The 21,769-nt window shown below is 49.8% G+C and overlaps 2 protein-coding genes across 3 annotated transcripts in view; one reads left to right on the forward strand and one right to left on the reverse strand.

Annotated features, from left to right (window-relative positions):
• Chrnb2 (cholinergic receptor nicotinic beta 2 subunit) lies at positions 1–19,118 on the forward strand. The gene is made up of 7 exons (XM_027393268.2): positions 1–796; positions 7,632–8,074; positions 9,065–9,210; positions 9,394–9,438; positions 9,967–10,076; positions 10,797–11,769; positions 15,293–19,118. The coding sequence occupies exons 2-7, from the start codon at positions 8,011–8,013 to the stop codon at positions 15,461–15,463; spliced, it is 1,509 nt and encodes a 502-aa protein (XP_027249069.1). The 5' UTR covers positions 1–796; positions 7,632–8,010; the 3' UTR covers positions 15,464–19,118.
• Positions 19,104–21,769, reverse strand: part of Adar (adenosine deaminase RNA specific) — a 21,041-nt gene continuing 18,375 nt past the window's right edge. The window contains exon 15 of one of the 2 annotated variants that reach the window (XM_027393266.2): positions 19,104–21,689. In XM_027393266.2, coding sequence (XP_027249067.1) covers positions 21,443–21,689 — 247 coding nt within the window. In that variant the 3' untranslated portion in view covers positions 19,104–21,442. The remainder of the gene's footprint in view (positions 21,690–21,769) is intronic. The other variant, XM_027393267.2, reaches the window with a different exon arrangement.

A 21,769-nucleotide genomic window follows, 5' to 3' on the forward strand; every position in this document is an offset into this window, starting at 1 on the left:
CCGGCCCCCGGCACGTGATCCGCGCGTCTTTCCCGCCCCCCGGCCCGCGCCTGTCACCCTCCACATGTGACCCGCGGCCTTCAGCTCGCCGCTCGAAGCGCCTCCGTGCGTGGACGTGCGTCGTGCGTGACGGTGCTCCCCCGTCATGTGGCCGGCGTCTCCCGTCACGTGCTCGGCGTCGGCGTTCCCAAGGGCTCTCGGCGTCGGACTCTTGCTTCCTGCTCGCGCCTCGCGGCCCCGCCCGCGCGCCGGAGTCGCGAGCGCCCGGTGGGCGGCGGCGGCGGCGGCGGGCGCGGGCGGTGTGCGTGCGTCCCGCATCCCCGAGCGAGCCGTCGGGCCGCGTCTCCCGCCTCTGCGCCTGTGGCGGGCCCGGTGTGCGGTCGGGAAGGCGCCCTCCACCGCGGCCCGAGAAGCGGGTCCTCTACGGTGGTGTGACCTTGGGTTATCTGCGCTCCTGCCAAGCCTCGGTTTCTCCATCCGTACAGTGGCTCCGAACCAAATGATAGTGTGTCTCTGGCCTGTCCCAAGGACTGGAGTGCGAGTGTGGTCCCTGTTCAGTTACGTCTCAGGGGAAGGATGGTGCGGCTTCCTCCACAGACTCCCAGGACTGCGTCTCTTATCCAGCCCAAAGTATTAATCTAGCGGTTGGATAGAAGATACTCAAGCCGACCCTCATCCTCCCACCCTGTCGCACTGAGCGCGGCTGGAAACTCCCGGCAGTACCTCTACATTCCCACGAGGTGGCACTATCACAAAGGACAACGCTATCAGAGGTCCCAGAAACCTCTAAAGGCAGGTGGGCAGCCTCTTCCCGCTTGATGCTTTTGGGCCAGTTCAGCTTGTGAGCATTGGCCCTTCCGTCGCCACCTTTCCCTCTGTTGGAAGCTGACTGTACCTTCATTTTGGGCTACTCATTCACTCAGTGATGTTAGCAGAAGGCTTTCCTTGGCCGAGTTCAACTCTGGATGTTTAAAGAAAATCTGTGTTGATATTATTTTTCTGGGGGTGGGAGAGGGACTGGTTTTCTTGTGATGTGAGCAGCCTAAACATTTAGCTACATACCGTCTTTGTGTTCACAAGCCGGAAGCATAAAATGATGGAGTAAGCCAAACCTAGCAGTGGCCCCAACTTACTAGGAGGGTCGAAAGTCTAAGACCTACCTGGGTAACTTAATGAGCTCCTGTCTTGGCCACATAAGCAATAAATAAGAAAGGGGGGGGAGGTTGTGGTAGGCTGCTCGCCTAGTATGTAGAAGCCCTGAATTTGACACACTCATCACCACACACACACAAAAGTAATACTAAGAAGTCTAATTTATCAAGCATTCCCTGAGTCAGGAATATTTTGCAAATATTTCTAACCCTCTCAACAACATTGTAAGGTAAGTGTTTTAATCCTTATTTTGCAGATGGAGGTCAGGATTTATAGTTACTGAGAAGAACTTCTAGGTCTGTCTCCATGCCCTCTACCCTCTATCTGCTTGCCTGCTTGTTTGATTTCTTTTGTTTCTGTCAGGGTTTTGCTATGTAGCCCAGGCTGGCCTGAATCTCATTCTCCTTCCTCAGCTTCCCAATGATGAGCTTATTAGGTCAGATGTGTACCACCTTGCTCAGCTCCCCTATTCTGCCTTCCCACTTGCTTTCTTTAGAACTTTTCATAGGTCACATGATTGCAGCCCTTATCCAAGAAACTGGAACTTGAGACCTTCCTCTCTCAGCCTTCAAGTACTGGGATCACATGTGCTCACACCAGGCCTGACTTGAGCTTTCTATAGAAGTTTTAGGTGTATGCATATTTTGCACGCACATATGTACACGCACTACATATGTGCTGGGTACCCATGGAGCCTGAAAAGGGCATTGGATCCCCTGCACTTAAGTTACAGATGATTGTGAGCTGCTGTGTGGGTACTTGGAACTGAAACCTGGTCCTCAGCAAGAGCAAGGAGTGTTCTTATTTACTGAACCATCATCCCAGTCCCATATACAAGTTTTAAATATATACAATTATTTATTGTCCTGAAGATTGAACCCAGAGTCCCACTCACACTAGGCTTTTCATCGAACTACATCCTGTAAGTATTTATTTGGAAGAAGACATGACAGTGACGAGACAGTCCACAATATAACAGACTGGTAAGCACCCCCCCTCGGAGGAACCCAAAAGTCCTGGTCCCTGGAGCATGAAGTCTCTTCTGTTGCTACTTTGTTAACCATCTCAGCTCTTGGCTGGGAGAGTCTTTTATTGCTGGTAATCCTCATGTGAAGTCACACCTAAAATGATTGGTGTGAGTGTGGTATCCAGCTGAACTGGAAAAGAAATAGTTTTATGTTTGTTTAGTGAATTTTCGGCTGGAAAAACAGTGGTTAAAAACTCCCTGCCTTCCTGGAACTCATATTAAGGAAAAGAAATTATAAAACCATAATCTACAAATGTGGGAGGTGGACACATGCTTATAAGTACCTACTGTGTGTAAGGCACTGAAGAAACCATACAGAATGAAGCAGATCCAGTCGTTTCATCCTCAAATTTATGTTCAGTCTGGCAGATAAGAACTTTGGCCAGCCAGTGCCACACAAGCCTAGTACCTAGAGTCTAATCCTGGGTACCCACAAAGGTAGAAGAGCACAGACTCCACAAAGCTGTTCCCTGATCTTCACACACCATGCCATGGCCTTTGCCTCACCCCCAACAATAATGTAATGCACAGATAGACATGCAAGCACTGAATTGTAGTGAGTGCCTCAAAGGAGAAGACTGGAGATCTGGAAAGGTGTTCGGGAGAAGTGACAGTAACTTCTAGAGAGTGAGTAGTGGGGTGGGGGTGGGGGGCAAGGGCCAACAAGTGCCAAGGCATTACAGGGTTTGAGAACACTGGGAAAAGACCAGAGACTCAATTCAAACTATAATTAGCTAAATTTATTAAAACTGCTAGCAGGGCAACAGCCTTAAGAGCCAAATTGAAGGTGTGCTACCCAGAAGGGGCTTAGGGAAGGGTTTTTAAAGGTGAAGATCACAATTACCCTGTTTCTGTGGAGTTTGCAGCCATGTAAGAAACTACTTCACTCCCCTCAGCTATGTGAGGAGCTGTCTCTGCACCCTGTTCACGGCCATAAAGGAGGTACCTCAGTCCCCTGTATACAGTGGTTTACTGAAGCCAGAGCAAGCTGTTAATCATCTCTTAGTTACCTCATTCTGAGAGGGTGCTGGTTGCTTGTAGCTCATCTTTCAGAAATTTAGGGCAGAGGCTAATGGCTATGAAAGGAGATACTTGGTACAGAATGGAGTTTCCTTAGTCATCACAACGGCACACAAAGGTCTTGAGGAAGGATGTAGCAAGTTGAACAGAAGACTAATAGGTCTAGAATAGAGGAGAATGATGGAGGTAGGACAGGCAAAGGCTGGATCTTGGAGCTGTTTAGGAATTTGAGCTTATTTTGTAAGATCTGGGAACATCAAAAGGTCAACAAGAAACTATGGAAGCAAGTATCAGTAGCAGCAATAACAGAGCTGAACTTTGTGGGAAGCCAAGATTTAGTTCTGAAGGGGAAGGAGGCTGGGGAAAGAGGCCTACGTTCTAAGACAAAGGAGGGGATCCAGCACTCAGGATGCTGGAAGCAGGGGATCATGACTTGATGCCAGTCTGGGCTACACAGACCCTGTCTTAAAGTGAGTTCCAGGGGGTTGGAGAGGTGGCACAGAGGTTAAGAGCACTGGCTGCTCTTCCACGGGTCCTGAGTTCAATTCCCAGCAACCATATGGTGGCTCAGTCATCTATAATGAGATCTGGTGCCCTCTTCTGGCCTGCAGATATACATGGAGGCAGAATGTTGTATACATAAATAAAAAAGTGTTAAAAAAAAAGTAAAGCAAGTTCCAGAACAGGCTCCAACAGGGATTGGAGGGGTATCTCAATAGGACTTGCTTAGCATGTACAACCCCTAGTGTATACCACCAATAAATAATAGAAGCAAAGAATACTTAACCCTATGGAGAGAGGCTTGTGAAACTGAATGAAGAGGGATGACTACAAAGGTATAGCAAGCACACTTGGCTCCTTTGCAAAATAATCAAAATGTATGTCTTATGTATATATTTGTATACCCAAAATACAACATGAATGTCCACAGGTGTTATTTTAATAGCCTTAAATAGGAAACAAATGTCTATCAAAAGTGGAATGGGTAAATGATAGTGTAGTCACACAATGGAACACTGTGCGGTTATGAAGAGTGAAATACACCCAATAATTTATCCCATGATTATCACTAACATAATGTCAATAAAACAGATACAAAAAATTGATTCCACCTATGTGAAGTCTAACAGGCAAAACTGACCTGTGCTACTAGAAGTCAGAATGGTGGCTCTCCCCGCCCACTTTTAGTCATCTAAAAAATTGTGTGTGAGTGCGGTGGCGCATGCCTAGAATCCCAACACTTGGTAGTAGAGTCAGCAGGATCAGGAGTTCAAGGCCAACCTCAGTTCTCTTGTGAGTTTGAGATTAACCTGGGTTTCATGAAACTCAAATGAAAACAAATTATGATAAAATACATATACCACGAAGTTACCATTTGCATTCACACTATTGTATAATAATTCCCAATAACTAGTTCCAGATTTTATTTTATTTTGGTTTGGTTTTTCGAGACAGGGTTTCTCTGTGTAGCTTTGGAGCCTATCCTGGCACTAGCTCTGGAGACCAGGCTGGCCTTGAACTCACAGAGACCCACCTGCCTCTGGCTCCCGAGTACTGGGATTAAAGGCGTGCACCACCAACGCCCGGCCAGATTTTATTTTTTAATATTTATTTTCATTCTATGTGTATGAGTGCTTGTCTGTATGTGGAACCACAGGGGTGTGTGTGTGTGTGTGTGTATACCAATGGGTGCAATGTCTGTGGAGACCAGAAGGCGGCATTGCATCACCTCAGTCTGGAGTTAGAGGTGGTTGTAACCTCATAGAGAGGTCATATGTGTGCTAGGACTCCAACGGGAGACCTGTGGAAGAGCAGCCAGTGCTCCAGCCCCACTCCCAGAGGGTCTCTGACCTGAAAGAGAAGGAATAATGACTGGCAGAAGCACCTGGTTATGGTAATTGTTCCTTAAACAAAATCTGGGTGTTTCTATTGTGATGATGTATCCAGATACATTGACTGTACTTCTCTGTGTGGATATTATACCTAATTAATTGTAGATAAATAGTTTTGCTAAGTGGTTGTCTCTCACTTTAAAGGTATGTTTCTGAATCCTCTTTGTTTTGCTAATTTGTATTTTTTTAAAGCTGGTCTTTATGAACACAAGTATTACTCTGGCAACAAAATTTTAAAATGTAAATCACTTTAAATAAAAGAAGTATATTAACTTTAATCTTCAAAAGAAAATATTCCTTGTAGTCCAGGGCACTAGAACTCTGCTTACTCACCCTGTTGTATCAGGGTTGACATTTCTGTGTTTGCCCCAGCCCTATATGGTTCTGTGTCTTTCCTGTCACCTCTTTTCCTGGGGGGGGGGGTGTATAGAAGGCATGTGGGTACAGATGAAGAGGGAGGGTGTCCCACTCTCCTTGGCCACTGGTTGGTTATCTCAGTGGACTCATCCTTGCCAAACTGGAAGTAAACTTGTAGCAAAACTGAAGATTTGAGAAGATAACCTAAAGATGGAGGTATATAGGCTTCCTGGACTGGCAAGAACAGCCACAGGCTTTAGACAAGTGAGTGCCCCCCCCCCACACACACACATAGGGGCATGTAGAAGGCAGGTGATCCAGAAGTCTCATCTAGAAGGCAATGCATGGTTCCCCTAGTCGGCAATCTAAAAGGCGAATGGCCTTCAGTCTGTCATTAGGAAAAGAGTAAGCGCTCCAGGAAGTTTAGCAACAGAAGTCATTGCAAGCCTTCCTCCACCATGTTGCAGCCACTGGAGCTGCTGTCTCAGGATGTGCTATGATTCATCTCCACTTTCATTTACATCCTATTCAGTCCCTGCAGGCTGTTGCCTTTCCTGCTTCCCAGCTTCCACAGTCCTCCGTGTCTTTCCTAGAGCAGTCATTACAATGGCTAGTAGTAATCTGCTGCCAGTGTGGTCTCTTTAATAGCTGGAGCTTAAGTCATTTTGATATTGCCTCCTCAGCTCCAAACAATTCCAGGCTCACAGGACATACTCAATACATGACCTAAATAGTTGAAGACAAATCTACCCTTGAGCCTTTCCCCAAGTGGTGTGACTGCACACTCTGCTTCTCTAGGCTTCACTTCTTGGGGTTCCGATCTCTTCTTGAAGAAACTATTACACATGCATAGACCCTGCACATGCCCTGCACCCGTAGCATAGATCTAAACCCACTTCCCTGTCATCTTCCTTCTCCTGTGCTTTGTTGACTTTCCCTTCAAATTCTTCCCAATATCCTTTTCTTTCCATGCTGGGGATTGAATTCAAAGCTTTACACACTCTAGGTGACCACTCTGTCACCAAGCTGCATCACTACTCGCTGGACACCCCACGTCCAAGCACTTGTTAATTAATTTGCGTCTGCCTGCACTTACAGAACAGGAATTTACCATGCACACAAAACTGTCTGCCATGCATTACCATTTTTCTGTTAAGCCCTCATCTTAAGCCAGGCCTTATGCTTGTTCATACTCTAGTTGGAAAGGCAGTGACTTTCTGTAGAAGGATTTTATTCTAGAAGAGTGTAGCAAGGTACCTTACTCAATCCTTGGTCAGTCACAGCTTCCTTGAGGAACTGAAATTCCTGCAAACACTCAAGTTTAAGTAGAAGTTAGTTAGGGGCCATGGGGTGATAAAAGAGCTGAAGGGAACTATATGTTTAAAAGGCTGAGGGCCTGGAGGGGTTAAATATCCAAGGATCTTAACAACATTGCCAATAGCTGAATGTGGAGCTGAGGACACCGTGCCCAGATGAGGTTAGAGAAACAGGCACTGATGAAATGAAAGAAGCCTTGCTGTCTCTGAGTCTGCTTCAGACAGGAATCTTTGGTTGAAAGTGACCACTGATCCACTAAGAAAAAAGAGGTCCTTTATGGGTTCAGTAGCTAAAAGTTCAGGGCTTTCAAGATCAAAGATGTCATTGAGTTTTGACACCTCTCTCATCTTTGCTCTCCTTTGTGTTAGCTTCATTCTTTCTCTGTGAAATGGTCCCCTGATCTCCCCAGAACACAGAAGATGACTGGAGTGGAAGGGATCATTGATATTGGCTGCTTATCCATGTCAGAACCTTCAAGGCTACCTTCTTTTCAGGAGGTCTAGACCTTTCTAGCTAGATTCCGCTCCCCCACCCCCCCATCCCCCCGCCCAAGGATGGCAAGATCTTGGCCCTATTGTAGCTTATGAAAGCAGAGAAAGGGACAGGTGAAGAAGGGACTCTATTCCAAAACTCCAAAGTGATTTGCTTTTTAAAAACGAGCCAGCTTCGTGTTCCCTGCTTCTTTGTCCAAGGTCCCAACATGCATATTCTCTGCTGCATCCTTACCTCTCCCGAAAAGCAGAATCATTAGTTTGTGTAAGAACATAAGGGAGGACAGGAACCCCAGAAACGCCCCCCCCAACACACCCCACGTCCTAAGAGAGCCCTGACCTACTTCTCTCCCTCCCACTCTCGCTCCCTTCCAGCCCTGCTCAAACCTCTCCAAGTCCTGCCTCAATTTCGGGGGATTCGAACTCGTTCGCTGAGCAGTGGGTCGCTTTCCTTTCATGCACAACCCACCTAGGCAGGCCCAGCCGAAGAGCATCCTACCCAGGGACCACCTTTTTTCCCTGGGATCCCGCGCTTCCGCCTCCGGGGCGGAGACTCCTCCCATCGCAGTCCCAATTGTGTTCCCTGGAAGAGCAGCCGGGACTGGCAAGAAGCCCCTCCTGGCATTCCAGGAACGGTTCAACCCTGGAGGCCGGGAGCCCTAACCGGGAGAAAGCGGCTGCGAGGCTTCAGCACCACGGACAGCGCCCCACCCGCAGCCCTAGTGTCGGCGAGGCCGCGCGCTATGCTGGCGGCATGGCCCCGCGCTCCAGCTCTATGGCGCTGCTCCTCAGCTTCGGCCTTCTCTGGCTGTGTTCAGGTAAGAACTGGCCGACCAGGATCCCCTGCCTCAGCCAGTGGTTCAGGACGCCAAGTTCTGTCACCCCTGCCAGGACAAAGGCGAAACAAGGGATTCTCTAGAGGTGGAAGAGCGGGCTGGGGGATGGGGAGAGACTCCAGGGTCTGCAGGGAGCGCCTGGAAGACTAATCTGGAAAGAAGACCCGGGCGCAGGCGCAGGCGCAGGCGAGAGGCCAGGGAGAGGTGGAAACCTGACCGTTGCAGGGAAGAAGCAAATGAGCACAAAGAGGAAGGAAGAAAGAAGAGGATCCTAAGATGACAAGAGGCTTGACAGCATTTGACTTTTTGACCCGGGTTAACGCCTTCTTCCCTGCTCCCCTTCGTTTCCCACTTCCCTCATTTGGGTCCTGATTTGGGTCACCCTGCAGGGAGGCACAAGGCTGGAAGGGAGAGCAATGACTTCCCACTTCTCGGAGAATGGGTCAGGAGACTTGGAAGAGTAGACAATGCCAGACTGAGGGCGAGGGAGGCGCTCTGCGGGGTGTTCAGGAGGTGTGCTCTTGGAGAGTCACAGAAGGGGAGGCATGAGGAATGGGCCAGTACAAGGCAATGAGCATTCCACGCCTACATGACAACAAAGGGGGTGGGTGCTTGCACCCACAGGTCAGGGTGGGGACCATTCTGCTCCAACCCATGGAGGCAGAGATCTCAAGCTTCAAGGCTTGTCTCTTTGAGTCCTTTTGGGGGAAAACAAGTCCCCATTAATCTTTGCAGAGTGGTTGGTTAGTCTAAAGGCGTCTATGATGCTGTTTGGACTTGTGGTTTGGTCTCAGAGAGGGACTTACTTAGGAGCTTCTGTGGTCCTGTGGCATAACTGAACATTTTCCAAACTCCTTTAAGCACAGGGCTGTGAGAGGCTATGACTGAGCTAATTGATCAATCACCCCACTCCTTGAGTAGGGGCCTTTGTGAGCCCTTCTGTTCACTCATTTCCTGCCCTGCCTTGCCCAGGGGTTTTGGGTACTGACACAGAGGAGCGACTAGTAGAGCATCTCCTGGATCCCGCCCGCTACAACAAGCTGATCCGTCCAGCCACCAATGGCTCTGAGCTGGTCACTGTACAGCTCATGGTATCACTGGCTCAGCTTATCAGTGTGGTGAGTGTGGGTCTCAAACTCTTTGTCCAGCTACAGAAGTCAGCCCAGCCAGAAAGGGTTAATACCCGAGCTTATTCCTTAGGCGCTTCTAAAGTGGTGGTGGTGGTGGTGGGGATCTTAATAGGGTGGTGAGAGGTCTGAGGACTGGGGGGCCTTCTCAGCAGCTGCCCTGTTTCCCTGCAGCATGAGCGGGAGCAGATCATGACCACCAATGTCTGGCTGACCCAGGTCAGTGCTCTTTCCTACCCAAACCCCCCTCTTCCCCTCTCCCTCCCTTCTCTCTTTCCATCTCCTTCAGAAAGGAGTCCTCAATAGATGGATTTGCATCCTTGTTCGGGCCGCTCACCAGCACTGTAATTATTAATTTAGAGTCTGATCTTGCTGGATTGCCCTGGCTGACCTAGAACTCACTATGTGGATCAGGGTGGTATTAAACTCACAGAGATGTCTGCCTGTCTCTGCCTCACTAGTGCTGGGATTAAAGGTACCTGCTTGACTCTGTGATTTTAAACACATTAAACACTCCCAAAATAATTCATTTTCAAATCTATAAAGTCTAATACCCTGGCTCAGCTGTGTAAATTAAGTGTAAGAAGCATCATCATATGACCTATGTCTGGGCAGAGAAGTGTGGTGTGGAGAGAAAGCTGACTTTTCAAGTTTTCCACAAGCCATATGAGTTCTCTTTTGTCCCCTTGACTCTGGGCCCCCTTTGGGGCTAGAGGTTGGTACTGCCTTGTTCTCTCCTTTTCCCAGGAGTGGGAAGATTATCGCCTCACCTGGAAGCCCGAGGACTTCGACAATATGAAGAAAGTCAGGCTCCCTTCCAAACACATCTGGCTCCCAGATGTAGTCCTATACAACAAGTAGGTGACCCTGGAAGACCAGAGGTGTGCTTGGGAGGGGATGAAAAAATCATGGGGTGGGGATCCAAGAGGAACATGCTGTTGTGAGAAGGAGGGGGCTTTTCCCTGACAAGCTGTAGACAGGCATTTTCCATACAGACAGACCCAACTAGTGGAATGCAGTATGGGGCGCCATGGCGACACTTGGACTTTGATCAGCCCTTCCCAGCTACTTAGATTGCCAGTATTTGGAGCTGGGGTAGAGAGAGTGAAGATTGACAGTTCTCAATGTCTAGACTGATTCAAGAATGGGCATTTCTGGAAGCCTGGGTGGTAACAAAGAACTTATGGTTCCTGTTTCACCTAAGTTCCGTTCTGTTCCCTTCAATGAGTCTTCTTACCTTTCCAACACAAAACCTCCTTAATGGATGGAACCGTCCATACCCCTTCATTGCTTGGGGCTCCTTGCTCTGGCTTCTCTGGCTTCCCCACCTCTTTACCCTCATGAGGTCTAGTCAGCTTACACAATGTGGGAAAAGTAGCAGATTCACCCCCCACCCCCGCCTCCTTTATTCTCCTCTACCACTGAAGGGATATGAATACCTATGCTCAGCTCAATTCCTGCATGGTATCTGTATTAGATGGTCACTCCCAGCCTGGGTCCTCCTTGCTGGGTTGATAAGTGGGATGCAGGGTTGACAAAGCCCTCAAGCCAGGGCTGACTGCTCCATTCCTTGGCAGTGCTGATGGCATGTACGAGGTATCCTTCTATTCCAATGCGGTGGTCTCCTATGATGGCAGCATCTTTTGGCTACCGCCTGCCATCTACAAGAGTGCATGCAAGATTGAAGTGAAGCACTTCCCGTTTGACCAGCAGAATTGCACCATGAAGTTCCGCTCATGGACCTACGACCGCACGGAGATCGACCTGGTTCTCAAAAGTGATGTGGCCAGCCTGGACGACTTCACACCCAGTGGCGAGTGGGACATCATTGCGTTGCCAGGCCGGCGCAATGAGAACCCAGATGACTCCACCTACGTGGACATCACCTATGACTTCATCATTCGTCGCAAGCCACTCTTCTACACCATCAACCTCATCATCCCCTGTGTTCTCATCACCTCGTTGGCCATCCTGGTCTTCTACTTGCCCTCGGACTGTGGTGAGAAGATGACACTTTGCATCTCTGTGCTGCTGGCGCTCACGGTATTCCTGCTGCTCATCTCCAAGATTGTACCTCCCACCTCCCTTGACGTACCGCTGGTGGGAAAATACCTCATGTTCACCATGGTGTTAGTCACCTTCTCCATTGTCACTAGTGTGTGTGTGCTCAACGTGCATCACCGTTCGCCCACCACGCACACCATGGCTCCCTGGGTCAAGGTGGTCTTCTTGGAGAAGCTGCCCACCCTGCTCTTCCTGCAGCAGCCACGCCACCGCTGTGCACGTCAGCGCCTGCGCTTGCGGAGGCGCCAGCAGGAGCGCGAAGGGGCAGGCACGCTCTTCTTCCGTGAGGGCCCTGCAGCTGACCCATGCACCTGCTTTGTCAACCCTGCATCAGTGAAGGGCTTGGCTGGGGCTTTCAGGGCTGAGCCCGCACCCGCAACTGGCCCAGGGCGTTCAGTGGGGCCTTGCAGCTGTGGCCTCCGGGAAGCAGTAGACGGTGTACGCTTTATTGCAGACCATATGCGAAGTGAGGATGACGACCAGAGCGTGAGTATGAAGTGTGAGATAGGCGTGTTAGGAGCAGGTACCCCTGTGTGCCGGGAGTAGGTGTTGCTTAGAGTCACAAAACAAGAGTACAGGGGAGAGGCAACATGAGTGAGGTGGGCTCTGCCGGGTGGGCTGGCAGACTGATTTGCCTGCACTCGAGTCTGTACCTGATGGATGCAGCTCCCTGAGGAATAGTACTCGGGTGAGATGCACCCACTGGGACACCCTCAGTGTTAGGGAGGTAAGCCAGGAACCTTAGGGCAGGGAGGAGTTCTTTTGGGTTTGCGGGTGTCGCTGAGTTTTTCCTTGTGGGTCACGTGACCACATCCAAGCGTTAATGCAAATGGAGATGAATCCTTGTGGACCACAGAGCAGGCAAAATTGAGGACAGCGGTGATGACATATAGGGAAAGGCAAGTTTAGAGGTTCCATGGGGTTGATTCCAGGGGAGAGAACAGAATTTAAAATCAATATCCCATTTCTACTGTCCTAAGCCTTAAAAAGAGTCTAATGAAATATTTATAGAGATGGGGTGGGTAGAGACCCAGGTTCCCTGGAGTCATCTCTCCCTCTTTCTGCACATCCAGCTCCTGGCGCTTTTTTTTTTTTCTTCAGTCTTCCCAGAAGGGGATTCCTTAAGACTAATCCAGGAGTTGGGGGAAGGTGCAATAGGTTGACAGTCTATCCCCCCCCCCCATTTTGGGTACCATCTGGCCTTCCCTGAGATCAGTGTCCAGGTACTTGGCTGGTTCTAGGCCAAGTCTGAGCTGTTGCTATAGTGACTGGCAAGGTTTCCTCTGGGACTCTGCCATTCCTGCTGGGGAAGGAGAAAGGGCTGGCACTGTGGGTTTTGTTGGGAGCCGAGTTCAGACATCTTTACCTCTGGACAGCATGAGACAGGGAGCATTTTGCAGTTCAGAGGAATGCAGATGCGTTGATATTGGAGATGAGGCCGCTGAGGCTAACTGGGAGATACTGGGGTGCAGGGCTCAGCTGCTGCCAGATCACTGGCCTCCACCCCCGCTGCAGTCCATCATCTAGCCTGCATTTCAAGCCAGGTGCTGAGGTGCAGTGACCTACTTGGAAGCCTCAGAGGGACCTAGAACTAACACATTCAAAAATCCAGTGCTTGATCTACACCCCCAACCTGACCCTAACTTGCCCCTAGTTTCTCTATCTTGTAGTAAGTGGCGTTACCATGGGCTAAGTGGTTCACACTGAAGACTGGTGGGGGATTCTTGACTCCCCACTCCTTACTTCCCATCACTGAAGTTATCAAAAGTCCTGTCCTCTGGGTATCACCTTCAAAATGATTCTCCCCTTTGTTATTTTTCTACCACCTTTACACTAACACCCTGGCCCTTCGGCTGCCGTCAACTTCAGCTCTTGTGTGGACAAGGGGAGACTGATTGCCTCCCTGGTTCAGCTTCCTATGCTGCAGTTAAATAACCCATGCCGTAGGCTCCTGACACTGCCCCTTTGCCTGGGTCACTGGCTTATCACTCAGTTGTCTCAAGCAAAGCTAGACTCTCTCCTGCCCTCGAGTCTTTGCATCTGGGTTCCTCCACCTGGAACGACCTGTGTATTAGTTACTTTTCTCATTGCTGTGATAAATTCCAGACAAAAGCAGCTTCCGGAAAGCAAGGTTTGTTTTGGTTTACAGTTTGAGGTTACAGCCCAAGGTGGGGAAGGGAGTAAGGAGCAGGAGCATGGGACATGCAGTCAGGAAGCAGGGAGAGGTGAACGCTCATGCTCAACTAACCTTTTTTTTTTTTTTTCTTCTGTCTGGGACCCTAGCCCATGGGACAGTGCTGCCTGCCTCAGTTAATCTAATCTAGAAAACTCCCCACAGACTTGCCAACCACAGTTCCTCCTCTCTCCTCTCCCTTCCCTCCCTCCTCCCCCTTCCCCCCAAGCCCACTCCTCAGACAAGGTAAGGCCTCCCATGGGGAGTCAGGAAAGTCAGTTGAGGCATGACAAAAACCCATTACTGTATTGACTTTTGCTCTGTTATTTAGGAGTAAACCTATTTATAACCCATTGCCCCAAACACTTCATTATGTTTCTCCTTAAGAACAGGGTACTTTCTTGCATGACCCAGCTTCAGGGCTGGGGATGAGGCTCAGTGGTGGAGGTCATGGTTAGCATGTGAGTTCCAACTGCAACCACCAACCAACCAAAACAGCAATGAAGGGCCAAGGTTCAAAGACTGGATTCTGGAACCAGCATCAATACTTTTACTACTATAAAGTCCACATTCAGGCTTTCCGGGTTGTCCTAGTGCTCTTCTCAAGACTACCATTCCTAGATCTAAGTCCCTGAGTTGCGTTTAGTTGCTAAGCCTCATTAGTGTCCTCCCTCAGATTTGCCTTTCATGGGATTAACAGTACAGAGGAGACTGGCCAGGTGAGTAGGGCTCTGTTGGCTTTGCCTGACCATGTCTTCATTGTGACCTTGACACAGGGCTTCCTTCACGCCCATCTTGCTCTAAGAGCCTGGAAGAGGCATTTCCAGGCCCCACTCTGCCCCATCTTCCTTCTGTTTCTTCTTTCTAGTCTTCCATTCCCACTCAGTGAATAATCTTTATTGTCTCTGTCTCCCTGAAGAGACTGAAAACCTCAGGGTTGTTTATTTCACTTGGTTGTGTCCCAGTACCTCTCAGGATGCTAGGTGTGTGACAGGCCCAAATGTGACTTCAGTGAATGACTGGCTGTCGACTGCATGGAGGTGCACAGTTAGTTGCCTTCTTCCCATCCTGTGATCTGGCTGGACCCAGAGGAACATGTGCAAAGATCAGACTCAGTCTGGAAGAGAGGCTGGCTCTTCCTGAGACCGTGTAGTTGGTTCTCAAACCCCATGGGCCATTATTAGCTTTCTGGATGATTTTCTTTTTCATACCTGGGCTCTGTCCGAACCCCCTGTGTCTCTGTGCAGGAGTGAGGCTGTTGGATGGGGTGTGCCCCAAGCTATCATGAAAGTACAGCTTCAGGGGAAGCAGCTCCAGGTTGCTGAGCACTGTCCCAGATGCCAGCAGGGTTTCTCTGATGTAGGAGTTTGCAGTTTGGTGGATGGCCAGACATACAGATGCAATATGGCATAGTCTAAAAACTATGATGGCAATATATAACCCAGTGCCAAGGGAACAAAAGGATCAGAGAAGCCTTCAAAAGGAGTATACTTGATAAGGACTTTGAAGTATGTGTAGGAGTTGGTCAGTTTTTTTTTTTTTTTTTTTTTTTTTTTGGAAGTAAGAGAAATAGGAAGATATGATGGCGTTTTTACTAAGTATGAAGTTTAGAGTGTGGGAGCCAATAAGAAATAGGCTTCTGTTTGTTATGGGTAGATTTGGATGGGCTCTGGGGGTAGTGGGGACACGAGAGTACTAGAGAGCAGGCAAGAACAGGGCTGTGAATGGTTGTTCTGGGTTTGCTGAGGAAGGGGTGGGGTGGGGTGTGTGCATGTGTGGTAGGGACTTTCCTATCATGAGACTGATATCTGGACTACTTACATTTCCTCCATCCAGGTGAGGGAGGACTGGAAATATGTTGCCATGGTGATCGACCGCCTGTTCCTCTGGATTTTTGTCTTTGTCTGTGTCTTTGGCACCATCGGCATGTTCCTGCAACCTCTCTTCCAGAACTACACCGCTACTACCTTCCTCCACCCTGACCACTCAGCTCCCAGCTCCAAGTGAGGCTTCAGACATCTGCAGCTCTTCACCCTGTGACCCCTGGGGTTCAGTAGTACTGGGTGGAAGACGGGTCTGTCCCCACTCCACGGAAGCCCTATTTCACACCACCATTCTCACATAGCCCTCCAGCCTGGAGGCTGGACCAGCTGCCTTGTGTTCAAGCCTTCTCCTTCCCCTCCTGAGCTAATTCAGGCAACAGTGTTAATGTTGGGAGCCAGGGCTGGTGAGTAGAGGCCAGAGGTCTTAGAGCCAGCCACCTTGAGAAGGGTGCTGGAGAAGGGGCCAAGAAAGGGACAGAGTTATCTGTGGCCTCCAAGTCATGTAGAAGAGGAGGTGGGAAGAGGGGCTCAGATTCTCCAGCCAGGCTGACAGTGGTGACTACTGAGATAGATGCAGAGCAGTGTGGCCAGGAATTGGTACCCACCCTCTTAAGTGGACAGCAGCTGGTCTGGGAGGACTTGCGGTTTTAGGGGGGTCTTCCTAGGAGCTTCAGCTGGTCCTACAGTCTCCCGGGGCACTTCAATTTAGTCTCACAGCCTGTGCTTTGGAGGCCTCCAGAGCCCAGTTCCAGGTTCCCTTCTGCCGGTGCAGAATTCTCTACACCCCTAGATTTCCCTCTCCTTTCTCACTTAGAAAGGTAAGGAGTTAGGGGAACCTCTGAAGGTCATGAGCGAGGTGAGAATTGTAGGCTCACAGTCTCAGAAGAACTCTTACAGTGCTGGATTCCAGCAGGAACCATGTTACAGATCCAGAACAGGCCTGGAAAGTGAGGAAGCCCCTCCCTCTTTGCTCCAAGGCCACAGACTGCTTGAAGGATCCAAGGGAACTGTGAATCTGAACTGTGCCTTAGTGCACTTCTCAGTTGTCAGATGGGGTCGTGGGCATCTCTGCTTGGTGTCAGGAGAGACCTCCTTCTACTAGAACAAGAAATAGCCTGTATTAGGCCTCCCATGCCCCAAGCTTCCAACCCCAGAGAAAGCACCCCAGCATCATGAACAGCAACTAGAAAGGCATTGCCCCTGTGGAGGGCAGCACCTGTGCAGGCCTTCCAGCCTCTGTGAGACCCTATCAGCTGTTGCTGTCACTACCTTTGACTTTACTACCTCTGTAACTGGTTGTTGTACAAATTGGTCACCAGCCTGGGCTGGAAAGGCCAGAGAGCAATTTGTTCCAACTCCTCTCCATGTCCTGTTGAACATGTCAGACAGACAGTGCCCATCTTAGAACCTGCTTTCAGCATTTGTACAGTGGGAACAGAGGTTGGCAGGGCTGTGATGGGTGCGAAGGACCCATTGGTGTAAAGGGTCCTGGTTCAGTGCTATTTCCCATTTTGGGTGCAGCCTTTTGTGGAAGAGTGCCATAGGTGAGGGTGGTGGAGGCTGTCAGGTGTCAGGACAGTGAACCCTGAAGTATACCGGGAGACTTTGGGGAAACTCAGTCCCTGCCACTTTGGGGCCTTCTGTTTCTACCTCTGGTGATGTTGGGAGGTTCCTTGCCCCCTACGTGGAGCTGTCTGTGGAGAGAATTAGGTACCTGGCTTGTTGAACCTGGATGGGAACCTGGGACAGGGTGGCATGGGAGTGGCAGTGAAGAAATGAGTTGGGATTCCCATCAGTGGCCAAGCTCCAGTCATCTGGCAATCACTTTTGCCTGGAAAGATGGCCCACAGGCTCCCTGCCTATGTGGAGACCTACAAGTCTGTAGCAGGTAGTGCCAAGAGTGCAGAAAGCTGAAAGCACGCAGAACACAGGGCCTCCAGACTTTTTTTTTTTTTTTGAGGCTGGGGTGACTAGAGGAAGGGAAGGACTTCCTTGTAAGGAACAAGGACAATGGGGGACTGGCCACTGTGCCTATCTATCCTCTGGGACTCCACCTCCGACAGTCCTGGGGGGAAGAAAGCTCCCCAGAGACCAGGACAAGCAGCAGAACATGTCTTTAGAGTGCCTGGTACCTGTCACTGCCTGTCATCAGGGCCTTTGGGCAGGTGGGAGACCTCCTAGGGAGGAAAGCAAAGGTCTTTAGAGCTTTCCTTGAATTATGCCCCAAGCAAGGTGACATAGTTCCTCTGCTTCCAGGCAGAAGTGGCTGTTGAGCCTCACTTACATTGGCCAGTTTCTCATTCACCAAACTCAACTGGACAGAACAATGCCACTTGTAGTAATTATTCCATCATGTCTGAGAAGTCTGTCAGTGTGCTGGTCACATGCTTCCCAAAGGACTAAAACTTTGGGAACTGGTAGGGCACCCCACCCACACACTTTCAGTACACTCATCTTTACGTGTCCTTGTCTCCACTCCTGGACTATTTGCCATGGTCCACATTTCACCCCCTAAACCTACCACCCCACCCCCACCCCTGTAGCTGAACTCTTAGCTCTTAAAAAATTGTTTCCAAATATGTCTTGTTACTTTGTTTGGTTTGGGGAAGGGGGCTTCCAGACAAGATTGGCACAATCACAAGGGGAGAATGCTAGAGAACCCCTACTCAAGTAAGGGAGGGTAAGGTATTGCACTAGTCAGAACAAAAGGTGAGTGGCAGCGTGTGCTGCCCGGTCAGCATCATCAGCTCCCCTTATCAGATGCAAAAGAAATGGCCAGGAGGCTGGGCCCAGAAGGGACCTTTGGGGAAGACTCTCTGTAAGGAACCAGCAGGGGCAGGGTGGGCTGGGGTGTCCTTCCCAGCCCATGTGGCTTCAGTCAGCTGGCAGGCTTGATCTGTGCCCAGATCCTGGGACCAGAGTGAAGCCGTGGGTGAGCCTCTGAGGCTTCACGTCAGGTTTTAAGAAAACTGTCTACTATCTTCAAATCTGGGAGCCATTTGTGCATACCAAGCGGTACTCTACCCTAGCAACACTTCTAGCCTGCAATGCTGGCTACATCAGAGACTGGAATACTCTGTTTTCGCGCACATGGGCCAGTGGCTGCCTGAGGACAGGGGCATCTGGGACTCCAGGACAGCAGGAGCTGTCACTTTGAGCTGCCTTTAAAACTGCTCAGTTCCCTGAGCACTGCACCTAAACAGGTGGTGAAAATTACCACATAAGGTCTTGGTCTTAAGTGCTGTGACCTGAAACATGTCACTGGGTCTTCTGACCTCAGTGTCCTGAGGTATGATATTCCTGTTGAAAGGCCAAAGTCCAGTCTTCCCGGGAATTCTGGAGGAAGTTACTATGTAGGAAAAGCTAAGTTCCCTTTAAGTTTAAGAAGGAGACTTAGGATACCAGTCACAAAGTTAAAAGATGTACCCAAATCCATCCCGATTCCCAGCTGCAACTCCCTTCCAAAGGCACATACAGGAGTGGTCAAGGCTGAATGCCGTGGGGAGGAAAACATGGGTGAAGCTGGCAGGAGCAGTGGTTTGTGACAGTCTCCAGTGCTGTTTCTTCATTTGGGGCGTTGGAATCCTACATAAACCCCTTCGAACAAGAAAGGAGAGGTGGGCTCAGATGGGGAGGGGTGGTGTGAAGCAGTGAAAAGAGCTGAGGTCATGACTGGAGTTCCCAATTCATTACCTACCTACTCAGGCTGTCGGAGCAGTGGGGACCTCGAAACAGCTGTGGCTGTGGTCAGAGATTTATATGTCACAGGTCTCTGTCTCCAATCTCACCTCCCCCAAGCACCAAGACATGAAACTTTCTAACAGTCCTGTTGCTTCAGTGTTTTTATTTCTGAGAAAGGTATACTGTCATTTAAGGGACACAAGAAGGGACTGCATCCATCACAGCACCAAGGCTATGCCTGGGCTCTTCCCTACTCTTCTCTTGGAGTCATGGTCAGAACCCCAAGGCCAACAAAGACCCCTTCAACTTGAGTACAGGAAATAGTTTCAAGCATTGACAATTCTTACACGTGATTAGTCAAAGAATGCAAGACAGCCACAGTTCAGACAAATCAACCACAGAAATTATTAAACGGTGTGGAGGGAAGGCCTTGCTTCTCAAAAGATCCCACAAACAAGTGAAGAAAACACGGTGGAAGCTCTGCCTCTCTGCTTAGTGGCTCACTTCAGCGGGCCCAGAGAACAGAGGGCTACCTTGCTCTCCTCCATCTGCAGACACCCAGAACCACAAGTTTGTTAGGCAGGATCTCGAGGGTAAAGATGGGGTTCTGGCTGGAGAGCCCGGTGTGCCTGGTTGAGGAAGAGGCTACTGAATCAGCTCTGCCAAATGAATACCCAGGAAGGACCAGAGGGGCCAAAGGAATCAATGGAGAAGAGTCCCTGACCTGCATGGCTCTGCCTCAGAAGCAGGTGCCAGAACGTAACATGCCTCCAGCTGACACCACAAACATGGTGCTACAGCAGACACGAGCAGTTCCCATACGATAATTTGGTGTTGTGCAAAGACATCCCCAGTGTATTAAGACATAGGTTCTCGTGTTGGTCAGGTTTGATCATAGGTTGAGGAGACAGTAGCCATTAGAATCAAAGTGCAAATGATATAGTTGCTGTTGGCAGAGGGCCAGAGAGGGTGGGAGAGTCAGGCAGCACTGAGGGGTGGGTGAGCAAGGGAGTGCAGGAAACCACTGACTTGGCTGTTCCCAGATGGAGCCACACCATTCAGAGGAAAGGCATGGGCTTGGTCCTATGGTGCAGAATGGAGCAGGGTCTAGCTGTCTGATTGACCTGATGCTAGAGCCAGACTCTATACAGAGGCTAAGGCTCCTACATACCCATAATTCAGTGTTAGGGGGAGGAGGAGTCAATGGAGCCCACCCCAGAGTGGGAGGCTAGCCTGTTCTGTCTCCTATAACACTGCTGTACATTATATATATATATATATATATATAGATTCCTGAAGAGGCGGGGCAGGTCAGGAGCTCAAAGTCCCTTTGTGCCTCGCCCATGAACCAGCTTCTGAAGCCATCTGTTAAAATGAAAGTACATTCACTAATGCAAAAATATATTTGTATCTCAAGTCTGTAATGCAGTCCAGAATCAATACCTCTGGCCTTTTAGAAACATTAATTTTACACAAGGCTTTGTCAACTTCTGCTGGTAACAGCGCCATGAGAAGAATCCCACGTGGACCAGTACCTCACCAACATGATGGTTTGCATTTCCCTTTGTTCAGTCTGGACAAAGATGATCTACCCTCCATGACTTGTCCTCAGCTTTTCACAAACAGCTGGTCTGTGCCCCATGCTACACGTGGATAGAGCCAGATTCCAGGAGTGCTTTACAGAAGGGCAGACAGGAATGTGGCTACATCCCAGGGGATGTTGCTGCACCCAGTTAGTGCTCTGTGGGTCCCCACTGGGGACCTTGCTCGGCTTGAGCACTTCCCCAGTTCCACATCTGGTTCTCACCTTCTCTGCTGCCCAGGAAGGGAAGTTCCCTGGCGGGCCAGCACGGCCTGTTTGTTACTGGGCAGGGCTTGCCTGTCCCAACCACATTCTACCACATTCCCACTGCCCTACAACCCCTGACCACAGTTTTCAACTCCTGCCCTTGTAAACATTTCACCAATCCTTTATGTTCACCTCTTCGTCCTCTGGAGTGGGGAAGGAGAAACATCACCACAGAAGGAATCCTAGGAGGGGAGATTAGGGACCCGCAGATCTACAGAGGTGAAATCATAGTCCCTGACATGATTTACAGAGAACTGATGGGAATGCAATCAAATCCACAAGAGGTCAGTGTAGCAAAGGAAAGGAGATGGAAAAACTCCACGAAACTAAACTGGAAGGGACCAGGCTGCAGGGGCTCGGGGACTGGCTATGCTACATGTGGAATGACAGTGCCCCCTCTTCTTTAATCTCTGCCTCTTCATTTGGGAAAGGGGGCGGGGGCTTGGCCAAACCCCCACCTCATAATCCCAAAGCAAGCAGGATAAATAGGAACCCAAGGTCCTGGTACCGTCTACTATGGTTCCTCCATTAAAAAAGGGGGGGAGGGGTCTAAAAAAAGCCCCTGAACTCTGGCCCAATGTGATGAGGAATGCCATGAACTCCCTCTGACCCCATGGGAAACACGCCCCACTGTCAGTCATTGGGTACTGGACAGAGATAAAAGTTCTTTTCCTCCTGGGGTTTGCTGATCCAATTCCCATAGCCCATGTCCCGCAGGCTTTTCTTGAAGTAGTTCTTGGCTAACTCGTAGTCACGGGCAGCTTTCTTGGCCTCACCGTAGGAGAGCTGCAGTAAATCTCTGCGGGCACGGAAGGAGCAGAGCTTCTTAAACTGAAGGAAAATATTCTTCTTGGATACCCGAGACAACTCCTTCCCTGGTCTAGGGAAACAGCATTGGTTATTCATCTGGAAGCAGGTGAGGGGGGCTAAGGTGAATCTTACAGAAGGTGGGTGGCCATT

Source organism: Cricetulus griseus (genome assembly GCF_003668045.3).
Source record: "Cricetulus griseus strain 17A/GY chromosome 1 unlocalized genomic scaffold, alternate assembly CriGri-PICRH-1.0 chr1_0, whole genome shotgun sequence".
NCBI classification, from domain to species: Eukaryota; Metazoa; Chordata; class Mammalia; order Rodentia; family Cricetidae; genus Cricetulus; species Cricetulus griseus.